The sequence below is a fragment of the Choloepus didactylus genome, chromosome 20 (genome assembly GCF_015220235.1).
Source record: "Choloepus didactylus isolate mChoDid1 chromosome 20, mChoDid1.pri, whole genome shotgun sequence".
NCBI lineage: Eukaryota > Metazoa > Chordata > Mammalia > Pilosa > Megalonychidae > Choloepus > Choloepus didactylus.
Window position 1 is genome coordinate 51,270,903 of NC_051326.1, and position 17,845 is coordinate 51,288,747.

At 36.2% G+C, this 17,845-nt stretch overlaps 1 protein-coding gene across 1 annotated transcript in view; it reads left to right on the top strand.

Annotated features, from left to right (window-relative positions):
• The window catches only part of TRAPPC12 (trafficking protein particle complex 12), a 146,791-nt gene that overhangs the window by 62,238 nt on the left and 66,708 nt on the right, over window positions 1-17,845 (top strand). Inside the window, exon 5 of the mRNA XM_037812891.1 lies at window positions 835-973. Coding sequence (XP_037668819.1) covers window positions 835-973 — 139 coding nt within the window. The remainder of the gene's footprint in view (window positions 1-834; window positions 974-17,845) is intronic.

A 17,845-nucleotide genomic window follows, 5' to 3' on the forward strand; every position in this document is an offset into this window, starting at 1 on the left:
ATCTTGTACACAAAACCCACTACAACATGGTCCTAGGCACTATGATATAAAGAAAAGAGTGTTAGACTCAGTTGGAGTCCCATCTTTTAATTATTGAACACCCACTTCTTTTTAACCTCATTTTCCTCAGCAGTAAAGTGAGACGATTGAATTAGGTCGTTTCTAAGTCTCTCATTTTATAACTCTCTAAGTTTAATTTCCATCATTTTCCTAAATTTGCTTTGTATTCTGGCCACTTGGATAGCTTGCTGTCCTCACGTACATCACATACTTTCCACTTCTCTGTGCCTTTGTTTATACCATTTCCTGTAACTGGAAGGCCCTCTCTCAATCTCTTCCAGGCCCTGCCTATTGAAATTCTGTTTTTTCTTCAATGTTTTCCTCAAACACTCCTTCATCCACAATCCATTTCTGATCTTTCTTGCTTGGCCTTCCTTCAACCTACTATAATCTCTCTGCTTCATTTATTTTTGTGCCCTTAGCTCCTCCCTCCATCATCTCTCCACCCTCCACTAGATTATATACTCCTTTGAGGAAGGGATTGGATCCTTTTATCTCTATAATATCTAGCATAGTGCTTTGCACACATATCCTGCTCAATAAGTATTTGTTGAATTAAATTGAATCAAATAAAATCATTTACATCATTATTATTAAGCCCAAGAATATGTTCATGAACATGGAACTACACAAATGTGCAAGGAAAGAAAGTTAGTTTATCTTTTCCTTCAATATATTAGGAATCAAGCTCTGATATCAATTAATAGGGAATAGGAATTTCTGAATTTGATATACATCAATAATCTATTATTCCAATTATATTTGTGTTTTTAGCTTTGGTTTGTGAGACTGGCACTGCTGGTGAAGTTGGGCCTTTTCCAGAATGCTGAAATGGAATTTGAACCCTTTGGAAATCTAGATAAGCCAGATCTTTATTATGAATACTATCCTCATGTATATCCTGGACGTAGGGGTAAGGCAATGGTATTTAATATTTGTGTATTTGCATGTATTTTATTTTGCCTTGCTATGTTTTGTTTTGCTTTGCTTTGCTTTGCATTGCACATAATTAGGTACCCTCAGTTTCCTTACTTTATCCAATCCTGAAGAGTCAAATAAGTAGCCTAACAGCTAACTTTGACTTAAAAAATGACCTTACTCAGTTTTATAAATACACGGAACTAGAAGTGTTCATTGATTCATTCATTTATTCATTTAACAAACATTTATCGGGTAGCTGTTATGTCAAAGTAGTGTGATTTGTCCTAGATTGGATGGGAGACTTTCAAACATTTTGAATGTACTCCACAGAAAAAAAAGTACTTTAATATCATGACCTAGTTCAAATATATGCATATAAATGGGAAAAAAAAGAATTCATGAAACAGTTCTTATCCTTCCCAGATGGAGCACACTATGCTATTTTCTAATAGTCTCTATGCTGATGTAATGTATTTGAAAAATCTGGTTGGCAATCCACCAATGGGTCATGACCCACTGTTTAAAAAACATTGGTTAAAAGATAGTGTAGTTCTAGGAGAGTGGCAAAAAATAAGAATTAAGGTAGGGAAAGGCCAGATTATGAAGAGCCCTCTGTGGCACTTGGAGCCTTAAAGTAGAATGTACAGCTCTTGTCAGAGTCCTTTAGAAGTATGTTTGAAACCTATCAAATTTTCATATTAAATTTTTAAAAAACCATTTTAGAAGGATTTCTATTAAGAAGTAGTATAAACATAGTTATTAAAAGCATGGGCTCTGTAGTCAGACTTCTTGGATTAAATACTGCCACTTCCACTCAGTGGTTGTGGAACCTTGGGCAATTTATTTAACTTCTCTGTGCCTCACTGTCCTTATCGGTAATACAAGGATAATAATTGTCTTTACTTCCTAGGGGTGCCATTTCGATTAAATGATTTATTGTGTAAGTTGCTCACAGTAGTGGCTGGCACATTGTAGTTACTGCATTTGCTTTTTTTGTTTTGTTTTGTTTTCCTATTCTTAATTCATCAGTACCACACTTTAAATTCTAATACTGCCATTTTCGGTAAGATCAGTTGATCAGCATTTGTTGGATGCAACAGTGGAGCTACTGAGAATAGTCCTTGTTGGGAAACTTACAGAGTAATTGCAGATAGAAAACATAAAATACCAACTAACAGCATAAGAGAGTATAAAGACCTAATTAATAAAGTAATAATTGCTATAGATGTTTCAAAAAATTAAATCAGCACTTCAACTTTGTTGATATTAGTGGATAAGTAGATGAACTAAGAAGACTAGAAATAAAAGTAAATTTTAAACTTCTTTTTGTGTTGTTTTTCCCTTAAATCTCAGATTCTGTTTCTTTGGAGGGAAGGAGGAAGGAGTCAGCTTTCTTTATTCCCAGTGCTTTATCCTTTATCATCTTTAACTTTCACAAAATAAGGTTAATAAGAATTAGTGTGTATTACCTTGAGCTTTCCCACATTTGAAAGATCTTTATCATGTTTAGCAGGGGGTGGTTTTTTCATCTTTAACCTCATTAGTATTAAAATTCTGTTTCTGCCTTCTGACTAAGGCTGCTTAACTTTTGTAAAAAATAAAGAATGAAAAAGATAGGTTTTAATATCTAAAGTAGGGCAAAATCTGCAGAAACTGGCTTGTCTGTCCTGGCTTGATATAGTAGAAGTGAATAAACCAAGTGGGGTAGACTCAGAGTCTGAAAGGGACAAATAAAATTATCATCTTTGAATTTGGATCCTGGTCCTTAAAAAATTATCACTCACCCAGCAGCCTATCAAGCCCAGTTAGCCTTCCATACGTAAGACCAGGGAAAGAACAGAGCAAAGCCCAGGAACAGTGTTCAGAAGTATACCCCATCCCGAGTTTGTGTTGTCGATAGGTAGAAGCGCTGGGATTGGATGGGTGATTCAGCAGGCTTTCTGAAGGGACCTCTCTCTTACATTGCTGGCTGACTAGGGCTTTGCTAACTGGGTACAGTGCCTCTGTTTCTCTAAAAGTATTTAGCTGCTTTGTTTCTGACATATTATGAGTTAAACCTCTTTACTTCCTTTCTCAGAATATTTCTCTTCCCACACTCCAATTCTAGGAAGCATCCAGGTGGATCATGAACTCTGTCATGGGGGAGCAGAGTTTTTATCCTTCCTCTTTCTTTATGAGTAAGCCTCATCGCACTGACCCTCCTAGCAGTTCATCTGTTCACTGAGCATGTGGATGATTCCCACATTTTCCCATGCATTAGAAATTTAAAACATGGCATTGGAGATATACAGCCATCTCCTGGTTATTCAAGGGAAAATGTTCTAGTTTGTAAATTAACCTTTGTCCCTGAGTCTATCATTTTCCTCTTTCATTTACACTCTCTTCCTATTTGAGGTTCATCCCTTCCGTATAAGGCATTGATCAAACTTCCATCCTAAAATGAGGAGTGAGTCTGTTTTCCTACATCTTAATAGTGCTGATGATAAGTGTTAGATGGGAAGGTTAAAGACACTGTTAAATGGGGAAGTTTTATTATATTTCTATTTAATAAATTATGCCTGGTAGTTTTGATAATCAAGGTGAACCATTCTCATTTTTCTAATTAACAGCTATGTTTTCCTTCAGCATTAAAAAAAAAAATTGTTTCCTCCAGCTCTGCAAGGCTATACATCCGGCAGTCTCCTCCACAGACCTTGTCCCTTCACCACATTGATTACACTAATATACAGGAGACTAGACCCTGCTGCCTGTGTGTTGGGATTGGCAGCTGATTTTGATAGTAGTTTTGTCTGCTGCTAACAAAAATGTCAAAACTTTTCACATACAGACCCTAAATGACTCTAAACCACCAGATACCCTGTTAGTGCTCATAGCTGCATGAATTGCTCTCATTTCTTTCCCTATTGAAGTCCATGTAAATCGTAGGTTCAAAATAACTCTTCATACATCACGTGCTTCTGAGTTTACCACAGGTGTTTAAGAAGAGTAAGACCAAAAGGCAGATATTTCCTATGATGACCAAATAAAAAACCTCCAGCTCCCCATTGTTGTCCATCCCTCACCACCCTGATTGATTAACATTTTTATGTGCTTTTTATAATGAACTTTACAATGACTTTGCCAGTCATTATTTTATAATGAAGTTCAAATGATTTTGCCACTACTGTTTATTCATCTGTAAGGAAAGACACTTGATAGAAATGACACTGAGATTCCTTTCAAGTAAGGAAATAAATTCTTGGGTTCAGGTATAGATCTACCTGTCATCCTTCCCCTTAACTTTGAGAACATTTTTTTCTTCAGGATGTGCAGGCTAGAAAGCATGCTTCTGATTCTTTCTGAAATTAAATTGCAGTGGGATATGGATAAAGAGACGACAGTAGCTATGCATCATTAAGCAGCTAATTTAAATTATGAAACAGGCATAAATCATACATATATTTTAGCTAAAGTGCATTAACATTCATCCACAATAATATGCTGAATGTTTACTAATTTTTCTTCTCATTTTGTGTTGTAACAAGCATAAATGTAAGATTTTGATTCATTCATTTCATTTTAGCTTACAATATATAAACAAAGCAAGTCATTAAAATGTGCTTTATAAAGGAGGCTATAATGATACAAACAAATAAATAACTTTTATGAATGAGCTTTAATATATTTTATTTAAATATTGGGCATAATTTTTACCCATTCAGAATATTCTTAACAAGATGTGTAATGAATCATGTGTTAGAATCATGAAGTTTTGTTTTTTTTTTTTTAATTTTATTAAGTCAAGCTGAGGAACAGAAAGAAAGAATTAGAAAAAGTGCAAATATCAGAGGAATGTGGGACAACATTAAGCATGCCAATATATGCATTATGGGAGACAAGAAGGAAAGAAAGGAGCGGAAGGGATGTTCAATGCGATAATGACCAAAACTTCCTAAACTTGGCAAAAGACGTGAAAATGCACATCTAAGAAGCCTATCAATGCCAAACAAAATGAACTTGAAGAGAAGTACGACCAAACATGATGGTGTGCTGGTTTGAAGACATATGTACCCCAAAAAGACATATTCTTAAACCTAATTCATTCCTATGGGTGTAAACCCATTGTAAGTAGGATATTTTAAGGAGGCTATTTCAGTTAAGGTGTGATCCACTTGTTCAGGATGGGTATTAATCCTATTACTGGAGTCCTCTATAAACAGAATGAATACACAGAGAGAGAAAGCCACAGAAGCAAGAAGTTGAAAGCAGCAAAACCCAGAAGAGAAGAGAGAGACCAGCAGATCCCCTATGTGCTTTGCCATGTGGCACAGGAGCCAAGGATCAGCAGCAGCTGGTCTTCAGGAAGAAAGTATCTCTTTGATGATACTTTGGACATTTTCTTGGCCGTAAACTGTGAGCTAATAAATTCCCATTGTTTAAGCCAACCCATTTTATAGTTTCTGCTTGAAGCAGCATAGGAAACTGAAACAGTGGTCAAACTATCAAATGCGATGGACAAGAAAAGAAGTCTGAAAACTGCAAGAGAAAAGCAACATGTTATGTACAAGGGAGAGCCAATTAGATTAAGTGCTGATTCTCATGAGAAACCATGGAAGCAAGGAGACAGTGGGTTGAAATATATCAAGTTCTGAGAGAAAACAGTTACCAAACAAGAATTTTATATCCAAGGAGACTCTCTTTCAAAAATGAGGGAGAGATTAAGACATTCCCGGATAAACAATAGCTGAGGGAATTCATCACCGCTAGACCCACCCTACAAGCAATGATAAAAGGAGTTCTTTGGACCGAAAGAGAAAGACACTAGACCATGGATCAAAGCAGCATAAAGAAATAAAGACCTCCAGTAAAGATAACCATTTGGGTAATTATAAATGCCAGCACTACTGTATTGTATTTTTTTGTACATGACTCCATTTCTTACTTCTTACAGATGCTAATAGGAAAATACATGCAAAGTAAAGATAACTCTATGGTTTTGGACATAAAATGTACAAAAATATAATTTGTGACATGTACATAAAAAGGTGGGAGGCCAGAGAGTATAGAAATTCTGAATGTGTATGCTCTGTTGCTATCAAACCAAATACGATTGTTAAATATTTAGGGCATTAAATTTCAATCCCATGGTAACCACTAAGAAAATATATGAAAAATATACCCAGATAGAAAAGAGAAGGCACTCAGCATGGTGCAACATAAAAAAAAAAAAAAAACAAATAAAAAAAAAAGCAAGCGGAAGAGTTGAGAGACAAAAAAATGTATAAGACATACAAAGACAAAATAGCAAAATGGCAGAAGAAAGTTCTGAATTATCAGTAGTGACTTCAAATGTAAATGGATTACACTCTCCAGTCAAATGCAAAGATTGCAGAATGGATAAAAATGCATGACCCAACTACATGCTGTCTGCAAGAGACTAGCCTTAAATTCAGAAATATGAATAGGTTGAAAGTGAAAGGATGGAAAAACTATATACCATGCAAGTAGTAACCAAAAGAGAGCTGGGGTAGCTATACAAATATCAAACTGTTCCGGTTTGCTAATGCTGCCAGAATGCAAAACACCAGAAATGGATTGGCTTTTTTTTTTTTTTTTTTTAATTTTTATTTTGAAATAAATTCAAACTTACAGTAACAGTTGCAAAATAATGCAAACCCCATACACAGAATTCCAGCATACCCCAACCCCCCTCCACCAATACCCTGATCTACCAACTTCAATATTTTGTCACTTTGCCATTTGTTTCTTTCCCTCCCTCCCTCCCTCCTTCCCTATCATCCATCATCTATTGCTCTGTCTTCTGAACATATGAGAACAAGTTGCACACATCCTTGAACAAATAATATAATTCACATATACATTTCCTATGAACAAGAATACTCATTTATGTAATCACATTAAGTGTAGTTAAGAAGTCAAGAAATTTAACATTGATATAAAGCTTACATTCTATATTTCGTTTTTCTCCTATGTCCCAATTATGTCCTTTTGAGCCTTTTCTCCTCTGTTCTTAGATCTCATCCAGGATCATCTATGGCATTTAATTGTCGTTATCTATTTCAACTGTCTTTTTTGTCAATTGTAGAAACATATATACAGCATAAATCTTCCCATTCCAACCCCTCCCAAGCATTCCTTTTAGTGGGATTAATCACATTCACAGTGTTGCAATGCCATCATCTTCCCACCATCCATTACTAGAAATTTCCCTTCTCCCCAAATAGAAACCCTACACTCATTTCTTATTAACTCTCCATTACCCATTCCCCCACTTCTCATAACTCACTCTACTTTTCATCTCTATGATCATATTCTCTGATACTTTCTTTATGTTTACCGTAGGGCTGAAATTTAACATCTTAAGTCTATAACAATCTCATTTTCTTTGATACCAACTTAACTTCAATAGGACACATAAACTATGTTCCTGTACTCCTCCATTCCCCCATCTTTATGTAGTTCTTGTCAAAAATTACATATTTTACATTGTCCAAAATCACTGATTTATCATTATACTTTATGTATTTTAGATCCTGTAGGAAGTAAATAGTGAAGTACAAGTCAAAAATACAGTAGTATTGGTGTTTATATTTACCATGTGATCTTTACTGGAAATCTTTATTTCTTCATGTGGTTTCAGTCAATTGTTTAGTATCCCTTCCTTTCAGCCTGCACAATTCCCTTTAGCATTTCTTATAGGACTGCTCTACTGGTGATGAAGTCCCTCAGCTTTTGATTATCCGGGAATGTTTTCATCTCCCCCTCATTTTTAACCTCCAAGTGTTTGTGAATTTTCTAACTCTCTGATGGTTATTGACTTCTAATTGTATTCCATTGTGGTCAGAGAATGTGCTTTGAATATATTCAATTTTTTTAAATTTATTGAGGCTTGTTTTATGTCCCAGCCTATGGTCTATTCTGGAGAAAGATCCGTGATCACTAGAGAAGAATGTGTGTCCTGGTGATTTGGGATATAATGTTCTATATATGTCTGTTAAATTTCTCTATATCTCTCTCTCCTTTCTTTGTTTCTCTGTCACTAGGGCTTCCTTTAGTGTCTGAAGTAGGTCAGGTCTTTTATTAGCAAAATCTCTCAGCATTTGTTTGTCTGTGAAAAATTTAAGCTCTCCCTCAAATTTGAGGGAGAGTTTTGCTGTATAAAGTATTCTTGGTTGGAAATTTTTCTCTCTCAGAATTGTAAATATGTCATGCCACTGCCTTCTCGCCTTCAGGGTGGCCGCTGAGTAGTCACTACTTAGTCTTATGTTGTTTCCTTTGTATGTGGTGAATTGCTTTTCTCTTGCTGCTTTCAGAACTTGCTCCTTCTCTTCAGTATTTGACAGTCTGATCAGAATATGTCTTGGAGTGGGTTTATTTGGATTTATTCTATTTGGAGTTTGCTGGGCATTTATGCTTTGTGTATTTATATAGTGTAGAAGGTTTGGGAAGTTTTCCCCAACAATTTCTTTGAATACTCTTTCTAGATCTTTACCCTTCTCTTCCCCTTCTGGGACATCAATGAGTCTTATATTTGGATATTTTATTTTATCTATCATATCCCTGAGATCCATTTCGATTTTTTCAATTTTTTCCCCCATTCTTTCTTTTGTTCTTTCATTTTCCATTCTGTGGTTCTCTAGGGTGCTGAGTCATTGTTCAGCTTCCTCTAGTCTTGTACTATGAGTATCCAGAATGTTTTTAATTCGGTCAACAGTTTGTTTTATTTCCATAAGATCATCTATTTTTTTATTTACTCTTGCAATTTCTTCTTTATGCTCTACCAGGGTCGTCTTCTTCATGTCCTTTATATCCTGTGCCATGCTCTCGTTGTTTGTCTTTAGTTCTTTGATTAATTGCTGCAAGTACTGTGTCTCCTCTGATTTTTTTTTTTTTTTTATGATCTTTTGATTTGGGTGTTTGGGTTACCCATATCATCTGGTTTTTTCATATGCTTTAAAATTTTCTGTTGTTTTTGGGCTCTTGGCATTTGCTTCACTTGGTAGGGTTCTTTTAGGATATAAAGGATTATTTAGACACCAATCACTAATTTGTCAGGTCTACAGCTTGGTGGCATACACTTTAACTAACCAGCAGATGGTATCTGCAAGTGACCTATTCCCCTAAAGTCAGTTCTCCCCAACTTTGTCTTTGTGGTGTGTGGGGTTCTGGTTCTTTTGGGGTTCAATTGATGCACCAAGTTTGGGTGTGTTGTTGGTGCTGTCCACCCTGAATGTGGGGGCGTGTGTCTGAGCGATTTGGGAGGCAGGGCAGCTTTAATAATCAAACCTCCCAGGTGTTCCTGGAGAGTTAAGGCTGTTGGAAGAGTCTAAACCTTCATTTCAGTCTCACGACAGATTGTCTCTGCCGCTGACCCACAAGTCCTTGTTATTGACCTAGGGTCCCTGGGATTTCTGGTTGGGTTCCTCTTCCCAGCCGTGCCCTTCTAGGGCCTCTGCTCAGGGAAGGCTATGCTACGTCACAAGTGCGCACCGTTCCCCAAGGGAAGCCCTGGGCCGCCGGGCCATGCAGGGGTGTTCCCAGCCTGCTGTAAAGATGGCTGAATGGGGCATGTTAATTTCTCCCTTTTAGCACAGCTCCGCCTTCCCAGCTCTGGGACAGTTATCTGTGGGTGCACGAAAGGCTATGGTCCACGCCCAATATTGTGGTGTGTGCGTGGTGTTGCCTGAAACACTTCCCGTCACACTGGGTCCCTTGGTGCAGCTCTGGGCTATGGCTCCGGCACTGGGCAGGAGCATTCCCAGCCCACTGGGAAGATGGCTGCAAGGGGCATGGTTTTTTTCCCCTTTGGCTCACCTCTGCCCTCCTTGCTCCGAGTCAACTAGCAGTGGGTGTGCAAAAGGCTATCTTCCATGCCAAATATTGAGGCATTCACACAACCCTTTCTTGCCATGCTTCACTGTGTGGTTCTCACTGCTGTATCTGCAGCCGCTTTTGGGTTTTTTTAAAAAAGAACTAGTCCACCTCCAAATGCCAACCCACAGTTTCCCTACACCGCAGCGTGGTTGTCAGACATTCAGCCAGCTCACTCACTTGTTTCAGAACGCAGATTCCCAGTTTCACCAAGTGCATACCTTATCCAGCTGGTGCATCGCTGTAACTGGTGTTCTGGTTCACTTTCTGGCCTCTATCTAGTATTTTTCATGGAGGTGTTTTTTTGCCCTGTCTCTCCTAGCCGCCATCTTAGGTTCTCTCCAGATCACCTTTTATAAAACAGGGTTTATTTGGTTACACAGTTACAGTCTTAAAGCCATAAAGTGTCCAACATTCGGGTACCTTCACTGGAGGATGGCCAGTGGCATCCAGAAAACCTCTGTTAGCTGGGAAGGCATGTGGCTGGTGTCTGCTCCAAGTTCTGGTTTCAAAATGGCTTTCTCTGAGGACATTCCTCTCTAAGCTTCAGCCTCTCTCCAAAATGTCACTCTCAGTTGCTCTTGGAGTGTTTGTCCTCTCTTAGCTTCTCCGGAGCAAAAGTCTGCTTTCAAAGGCTGTCTTCAAAATGCCTCCGTAAGCTGCAGTTCCTCTCTCAGCTCCTGTGCATTCTTCAAAGTGTCCCTCTTGGATATAGCAAGCTCACTCCTTCTGTCTGAGCTTATATAGTGCTCTAGTAAACTAATCAAGGCCCATGCTGAATGGGCAGGACCACATCTCCATGGAAGCTATCCAATCAGTCATCACCCACAGTTGGGTGGTTTGCATCTCCATGGAAATACTCAATGAATTACAATCTAATCCACACTGATATGTCTGCCCACACAAGATACATCAAAGATAATGGTGTTTGGGGGGACATAATACATTCAAACTGGCACACAGACAAAACAGACTTTAAATGAAAAACAGTTATAAGGAATAAAGACAGTCATTACTGATAAAGGGGACAAGTCAACAAGGTGTAACAATTATAAGTATATATGCATCTTAACAGCAAAGCCCCAAAAAGTATTGTTCCTTTGCTAATGCTGCTGTTCTGCAAAACAGCAGAAATGGATTGGCTTTTATAAAGAGGGTTTATTTGGTTACAAAGTTACAGCCTTAAGGCCATAAAGTATCCAAGGTAACACGTCAACAATAGGGTACCTTCACAGAAGAATGGCCAATGGCATCTGGAACACCTCTGTTGTCTGGGAAGGCACGTGGCTGGCATCTTCTTCCTTTGCTCCCAGGTCATGTTTCAAAATGGCTTTCTCCCATGATGTTCCTCTCTAGGCATCTCGGGGTGTTCTCTTAGTTTCTCCAGGCAGACTCTGGAGTAGCAAAAGTCTACTTTCAATGGCCGTCTTCAAAATATCTCTCTAAGCTGCAGCCAACATCAGGGGCCCTTAACTCCAAGCATCTCTGAGCTAAACCAGCTAGCTAGCTTCTGGGTCTGTCCCAGCATTTTTAAAGGACTCCAGTGATTAAATCAAGACCCACGCTGGATAGGCAGGACCACATCTCCATGGAAATAATTCAGTTGGAGTTATCACCTACAGTTGGATGGGTCAGATCTTCATGGAAACAACTTAATCCAAATATTCCAACCTAATCAGCACTAATATGTCTGCCTCCATGAGATTGCATCAAAGAACATGGCATTTTAGGAGACATAATACATCCAAACCAGCACAAGTATGAAGCAAATATTGACATATTTGGAGGGAGAAATGGACAGTTCTACATTAATAGTAGGAGACTTTAACACACTACTTTCAGTAATGAATAGAACATCTAGTAAGAAGTACAATAAGGAAATACAAGACTTGAATGATATTCTAAACCAACTAGACCTAACAAAAAAAATATATAGAACATTTCATCTGACAAAAACAGAGTACATTCTTCTAGAGTGCACATGGGTTATTCTCCAGGATAGACGATATGTTAGCTCACAAATAAATTCAATAAATTCAAATCATACTGTCCAGCGACAACTGAATGAAACTAGAAATCAATAACAGAGGGAGAAAAGGAAAATTCACATACATGTGGAAACTAAACAACGTAGTGTTAAACATCCAATGGGACAAAGAAGAAATCACAAGAAAAATTAGAAAACATCTGGAGGCAAACAAAAACACAACAAACCAAAATCTATGGGTTGCAGCAAAGGCAGTGCTGAGTGGGAAATTTATAGCTCCAAATGCTTACTTTAAAAAAGAAAAAAGATCTCAAATCAGAGACCTAACCTCAACTTGAAGAAATAGAAAAAGAGGAGCAAACTAAACCCAAAGCAAGCAGAAGGAAAGAAATCACAGAAATTAGAGTGGAGAAAAATGAAATAGTTAAAAAACTATAGAGCGAATCAACAAAATGAAAAATTGGTTTTTGAAAATATCAATAAAATTGACAGATCTTTACCTAGAATGGCAAAGAAAAAAAGCATTACAAATCATTAAAACCAGAATTGAAAGGGAGGAAATTACTACTGACCCCACAGAAATGAAAAGGACTGTAAGAGGATACTATGAACAATTATACATCAACAAATTAGATAACCCAAATGAAATAGGCAAATTCCAAGAAACATACAAACTACATACAATGACTCAAGGTGAAATAGGAGATCTCTGCAAACCAGTAAAGAGTAAAGAGATTGAATTAATAATGAAAAACCTTCCCACAAAGATAAGCCAAAAAGACCAGATGACTTCACAGAGGAATTGTGCCATCCATTCCAAGAAGAATTGATACCAATCCTGTTTTATGTTTAACATAAAACAAGTGTCTTATATTGTAGAATATAGGGGACCTAGAGATAGACAGCAACTAGTGAAGGGGGAATGATAATCTAATAAGAGTGGGTAAGATATTGAGGGTAATCTTAATGATATGGGAATTCCCAGGAACAACTAAGATTCATTAATTTTCTTGTGATATTGTAGGAGCATATTGGAAGCAATGTAGTTTTTATTTACTTGTTTTATTTTAGGATATTTGTTTTTCTTATTCCCTTGTTTTGTTTGAAATGTGTTTTTTTTTTTTTTTTTTTTTGAGGAATAAAGTTTAAAAAAAATCCAATCCTGCTCAAACTCTTCTAAAAAAAATGAAGAGAGTAGGGCACTCCCTAACTCATTTTTTGAGGCCAATATTCCCCTTATACCAAAGCCAGATAAAGGTACCACAGGAAAAGAAAATTACAAACCAATGTCTTTTACAAATGTATATGCAAAACTTTTCAAAAAAAATACTAGTTAACCAAATCCAAGAGTACATTAAAAGAATTATACACCATGATCAAGTGGGATTTCTCCCCAGTATGTAAGGATAGTTCAACATAAGAAAATCAACTAATATAATACACCATATTAACAGAATGAAGGGAGAAAAAAAAAAAAAAAAAAAAAACATGATCAGCTCAAAAGATGGAGAATAGCATCTGACAAATCCAGCTCCCCTTCTTATAAAAACACTTAGAAAACTAGAAATAGAAGGAGACTTCCTCAACATGATAAAGGGTATACATGAAAAACCCACAGCTAGCATCATACTCTAAGCAGAAAGATTAAAGCTTTCTCTCTGAGATCAAGAATAAAACAAGGATGCCCACTGTCACAACTTCTGTTCAACATTTGGTAAAAGTTCTAGCCAGAGCAGTTAGGCCAAAAAAAAAGAAATAAAAGGAACCCAATTTGGAAAGGAAGAAATGAAACTTTCCTATTTGCAGATGAATGATCCTATATCCAGAAAATCCTGAAAAATTTACAACAAAGCTACCAGAGCTAATAAATGAATTTATCAAAATGATGGGGTACAAGATCAACACCACAAAATCTGTAGTGTTTCTATACACTAGTAATGAACAATCTGAAGAAGAATCAAGAAAAAACTTACATTTATAATAGCAACTAAAATAATAAAATATCTAGGAATAAATCTAACCAGGATGTAAAGGACTTGTACACAGAAAACTACAAAATATTGTTAAAAGAAATCAAAGAAGACCTAATTAAATGAAAGGATACTCTGTGTTCATGGATTGGAATCCCAATCAAAATTCCAAGAGTCTTTTTTGCAGAATTGGAAAAGCACTCATCAAATTTATATGGAAGAGTAAGGGGACCCAAATAGGCAAAGCCATCTTGAAAAAGAAGAAAGAAGTTAGAGGCTTCACACTTTCCAATCTTAAAACTTATTACAGATGGTATCACATTGTTGTGAGTATGATCAACAGTGCCGAATTGTGTGTGAATGTGGTTGAAACGGGAAGTTTAGAGTCATGTATGTCAACAGTAGGAAAGCTAGAGGTTAAAACATGGAAATGTATAACACAGTGAATCTTGTGGTAGATAATGATTGTGATTAACAGTACCAATATAAAAAAGTTATTTCATGAACTAGAACAAATGTACAATACTAATAGAGGGATTTAATAATAGAGGGGTATATGGGAAAAATGTACCCATTGCAAACTATGAATTATAATTAACAGTAATATCTTAGTATTCTTTCATCAACAGTAACAAATGCACCACACCAACTCTAGGGTCAATAATAGGGGGGAATAAGGAATATGGGATGTTTGGGGCTTTCTTTTTTATTTATTTATTATTATTTTTTTGGAGTGATGAAAATGTTTTAAAATTGATTGTGGTGATGAGTGCACAACTATGTGATGATACTGTGAGTCATTGATTTTATATTTTGGACGGATTGTATGATGTGTGGATATATCTCAACAAAATTGCCTTTAAAAATAAGAAATTAGAAAAATAACCATTAACTATTTAAAAAAAAACTTATTATAAAGCCACAATAATCAAAATAGCATGGTACTGGCACAAGGACAGACATATAGACCAGTGGAATAGAATTGAGCATCAGAAATTGACCCTCACAGTTATCACCAATTGATTTTTGACAAGAGTGCAAAGTCCAGTGAATTGGTGAAGAACAGTCTCTTCAACGAATGATGTTGGAAAAACTGGATGTCCATATGCAAAAGAATCAATGTGGACTCTTACTTCACACCATATGCAAAAATCAACTCAAAATAGCAAAGACCTAAATAAAAGTACTAGAATTATAAAACTCTTAAAAGAAAGCATAGGGAAGCATCTTCAGGACTTTATATTAGGCAGTGGTTTCCTGGATTTTAACACAAAACAGAAGCAACAAAGAAAAAAATGTATATTAGTGGGACCTTATGAAAACTAAAAGCTTTTGTGCATCAAAGGACTTTGTCATGAAAGTAAAACAACAATGGGAGAAAATATTTGGCAGCCACATATCCAATAAGGGTTTAATATCCAGAATATATAAAGAAATCCTACAACTTAACAACAAAAAGGTTAACAACCCAATTTAAAAATGGGCAAAAGAATTGAGTAGACATTTCTCCAAAGAAGATATACAGATGGCCATCACACACGTGAAAAGGTGCTTAACGTCATTAGTCATTAGAGAAATACAAATCAAAACCAGAATGAGACACCATTTCGCACCCAATTGAATGGCTACTATTTAAAAAAAAAAAGAAATTAACAAGTGTTGGAGAGGATGTGAAGAAATAGGAATACTTATTTATTGTTTTGGAGAATGTAAAATGGTGCAGCCTTGTGGAAGATAGTTTGGTAGTTCCTCAGAAAATCATAGAATTATGAGACAATCCAGCAATCCCACTTCTAGGTATGTACTCAAAAAAATTGAAAGCAGGGACTCAACCGATATTTGCACACTGATGTACATTATTCACAATTGCCAAAAGAGCAAAGCATCCCAAGTATCCATCAACTGATGGATGGATGAACAAAATGTGGTATATACACACAATGGAATATTATTCAGCCATAAAAAGGAATGAAGTTCTGATCGATCGACAACATGGATGAACCTTGAAGACTTCATGTTGAGTGAAATAAGCTAGACAGAAAAGGACAAGTAATGTGTGATCTCACTGATATGAAATAATTAGAATAAGCAAATGCATTAAGTCAGAAACCAGAATGTAGATTACCAGAGGCCAGGAGCAGGGTAGGGAATGGAAAGGTAAAGCTTAAATATAAGTTTCTTTTTGGTAAGATGGGCAAGTTTGGGTAATGTATGGTGGTTGTGGTAGCACAACATTTTGAACATTATTAACAGCAGGAAATACATATTTGAATGTGGTTAAAAGGGGAAATTTGGGGTTGTATTTACATTCCCAGAATAATTTTTTTTTAAATCCATAGGACTATACAACACAGTGAATCCAAAGGTGAACCATGGACTATAGTTAATAGTACGGTTATCAAAATGTTCTTTTATTAATTACAACAAATGTATTACACTAATGCAAGATGTTAATAATAGGGTGGTATGTGGGAATTTTTCTGTAAACCTCCAGCTTCTCTAATTAAAAAAAAAAGCTTCTTGCATCAAGGTTTTGATCAGACTTCATATAGTGGGGTGAAAGGAAGTCATTCAGAGAACTCTAATTTGGTATTTAGAAATCAAGTAGTGGGGGATTGTGAGCAAACTGTCCACCATCTTTTCATTAGCTTGAAGTTCACTGCATCCCTACAGGATGCATTTAAAGGCTATGCAGCATTCAGTGACCTCAGGTTTGACATATTATAGTTAAACTTGGCAACTGAGCTCCTCTACGTATAATTGACATACTACTTCAGGCAAGTCCCAGAATCAGTACTGGTCATGGTGTTAGATGATGTCAAAACAACAGAAATTGTTAAAGTTTGCAGTATTCTTGCTCATAGCCACTTCTTACATCTAAAAATTGAACTTCAGTTGTGTAGTGATACTATGTATCATATATCTCCTGAGGCAGAGAAAAAGGTAAGTGGATCTTAAGGCTGTCTTTTTATTTTTCTTTCTCTGATTTTGAAATAGAAATCTCCTGTCTGTGAATTCTAATTATAGTTCAAATAGGTACTATTTAAACTTGAGTACGTAGGATGTCATAATTGTTTCATTGGAACCAAGTGTCACTAGACGGATTGAATGATTTGTTTAGGTTCAGATATTTGATTTTTCCATGTAGCTCATATCCTGTTTACTTGTATTCTAATCTGCCACTTCTGTCCCTTTTGAGAAACCCTAGTTTGGTATATCCCCTGATTGAATCCACTCTTTACTCAACAGAAATTGAGTTTTTCAAATTTAAAAAAAATTTTTTTACTAAGCCTTCAGATACTTGCCACCCATAATTAACAAATAGTAATTTTTTTCATACTTGCTTCAGACTTTCTTCATAATAAAAGAAAGCATATATTACCTATACATCCTTTGAGCTCCTCCCCAATTCCATCCCCTTCCAAAAACAATTACTGTCATGAATTTGTTGGGTACTGTTCCAAATCAGGTTTTTACATTTTAACTTCTTACATTCGCATATGCACACACAGAGAGAAGTACATATATATAGCATTGTCTTGCATGCTTTTTAAATGTACATCATGAGCATATCTTCATTTTGTTTCCCCTCCACTTAATATTATTCATATCCATATATATCCAAAAGGATGAATAATTAGGATCTTTCCAATTTTGGCTATTACGATAATGCTATGAAAATCCTTGAACATTTCTCTTTGCACACATGTTCAAGAGTTTCTCCAAGGTATAAATTAAAAGTGAAATTGCTAGGTTGCATGGCATTTGCATTTTCAACTTTATAAGAAACAGCCAAGTTGCTTTCCATGGTAGCTATACTAATTTGCACTCCCATCAAGTAAGTTCCTGTACTTCTGCTCCCCAAACACGCACACACTTCTTTATCAATAAGTATTCTCAGACTTTTATATGGTGGATATAGAATTCTACCTCCTGGTTTAATCTACATTTTTCTGTTTCCTGCTTGGTTGTGACTCTTTATATGTTTATTAGCTTTTGGGATTTCCTCTGGTGAATTACTACTCTTTCATATTCT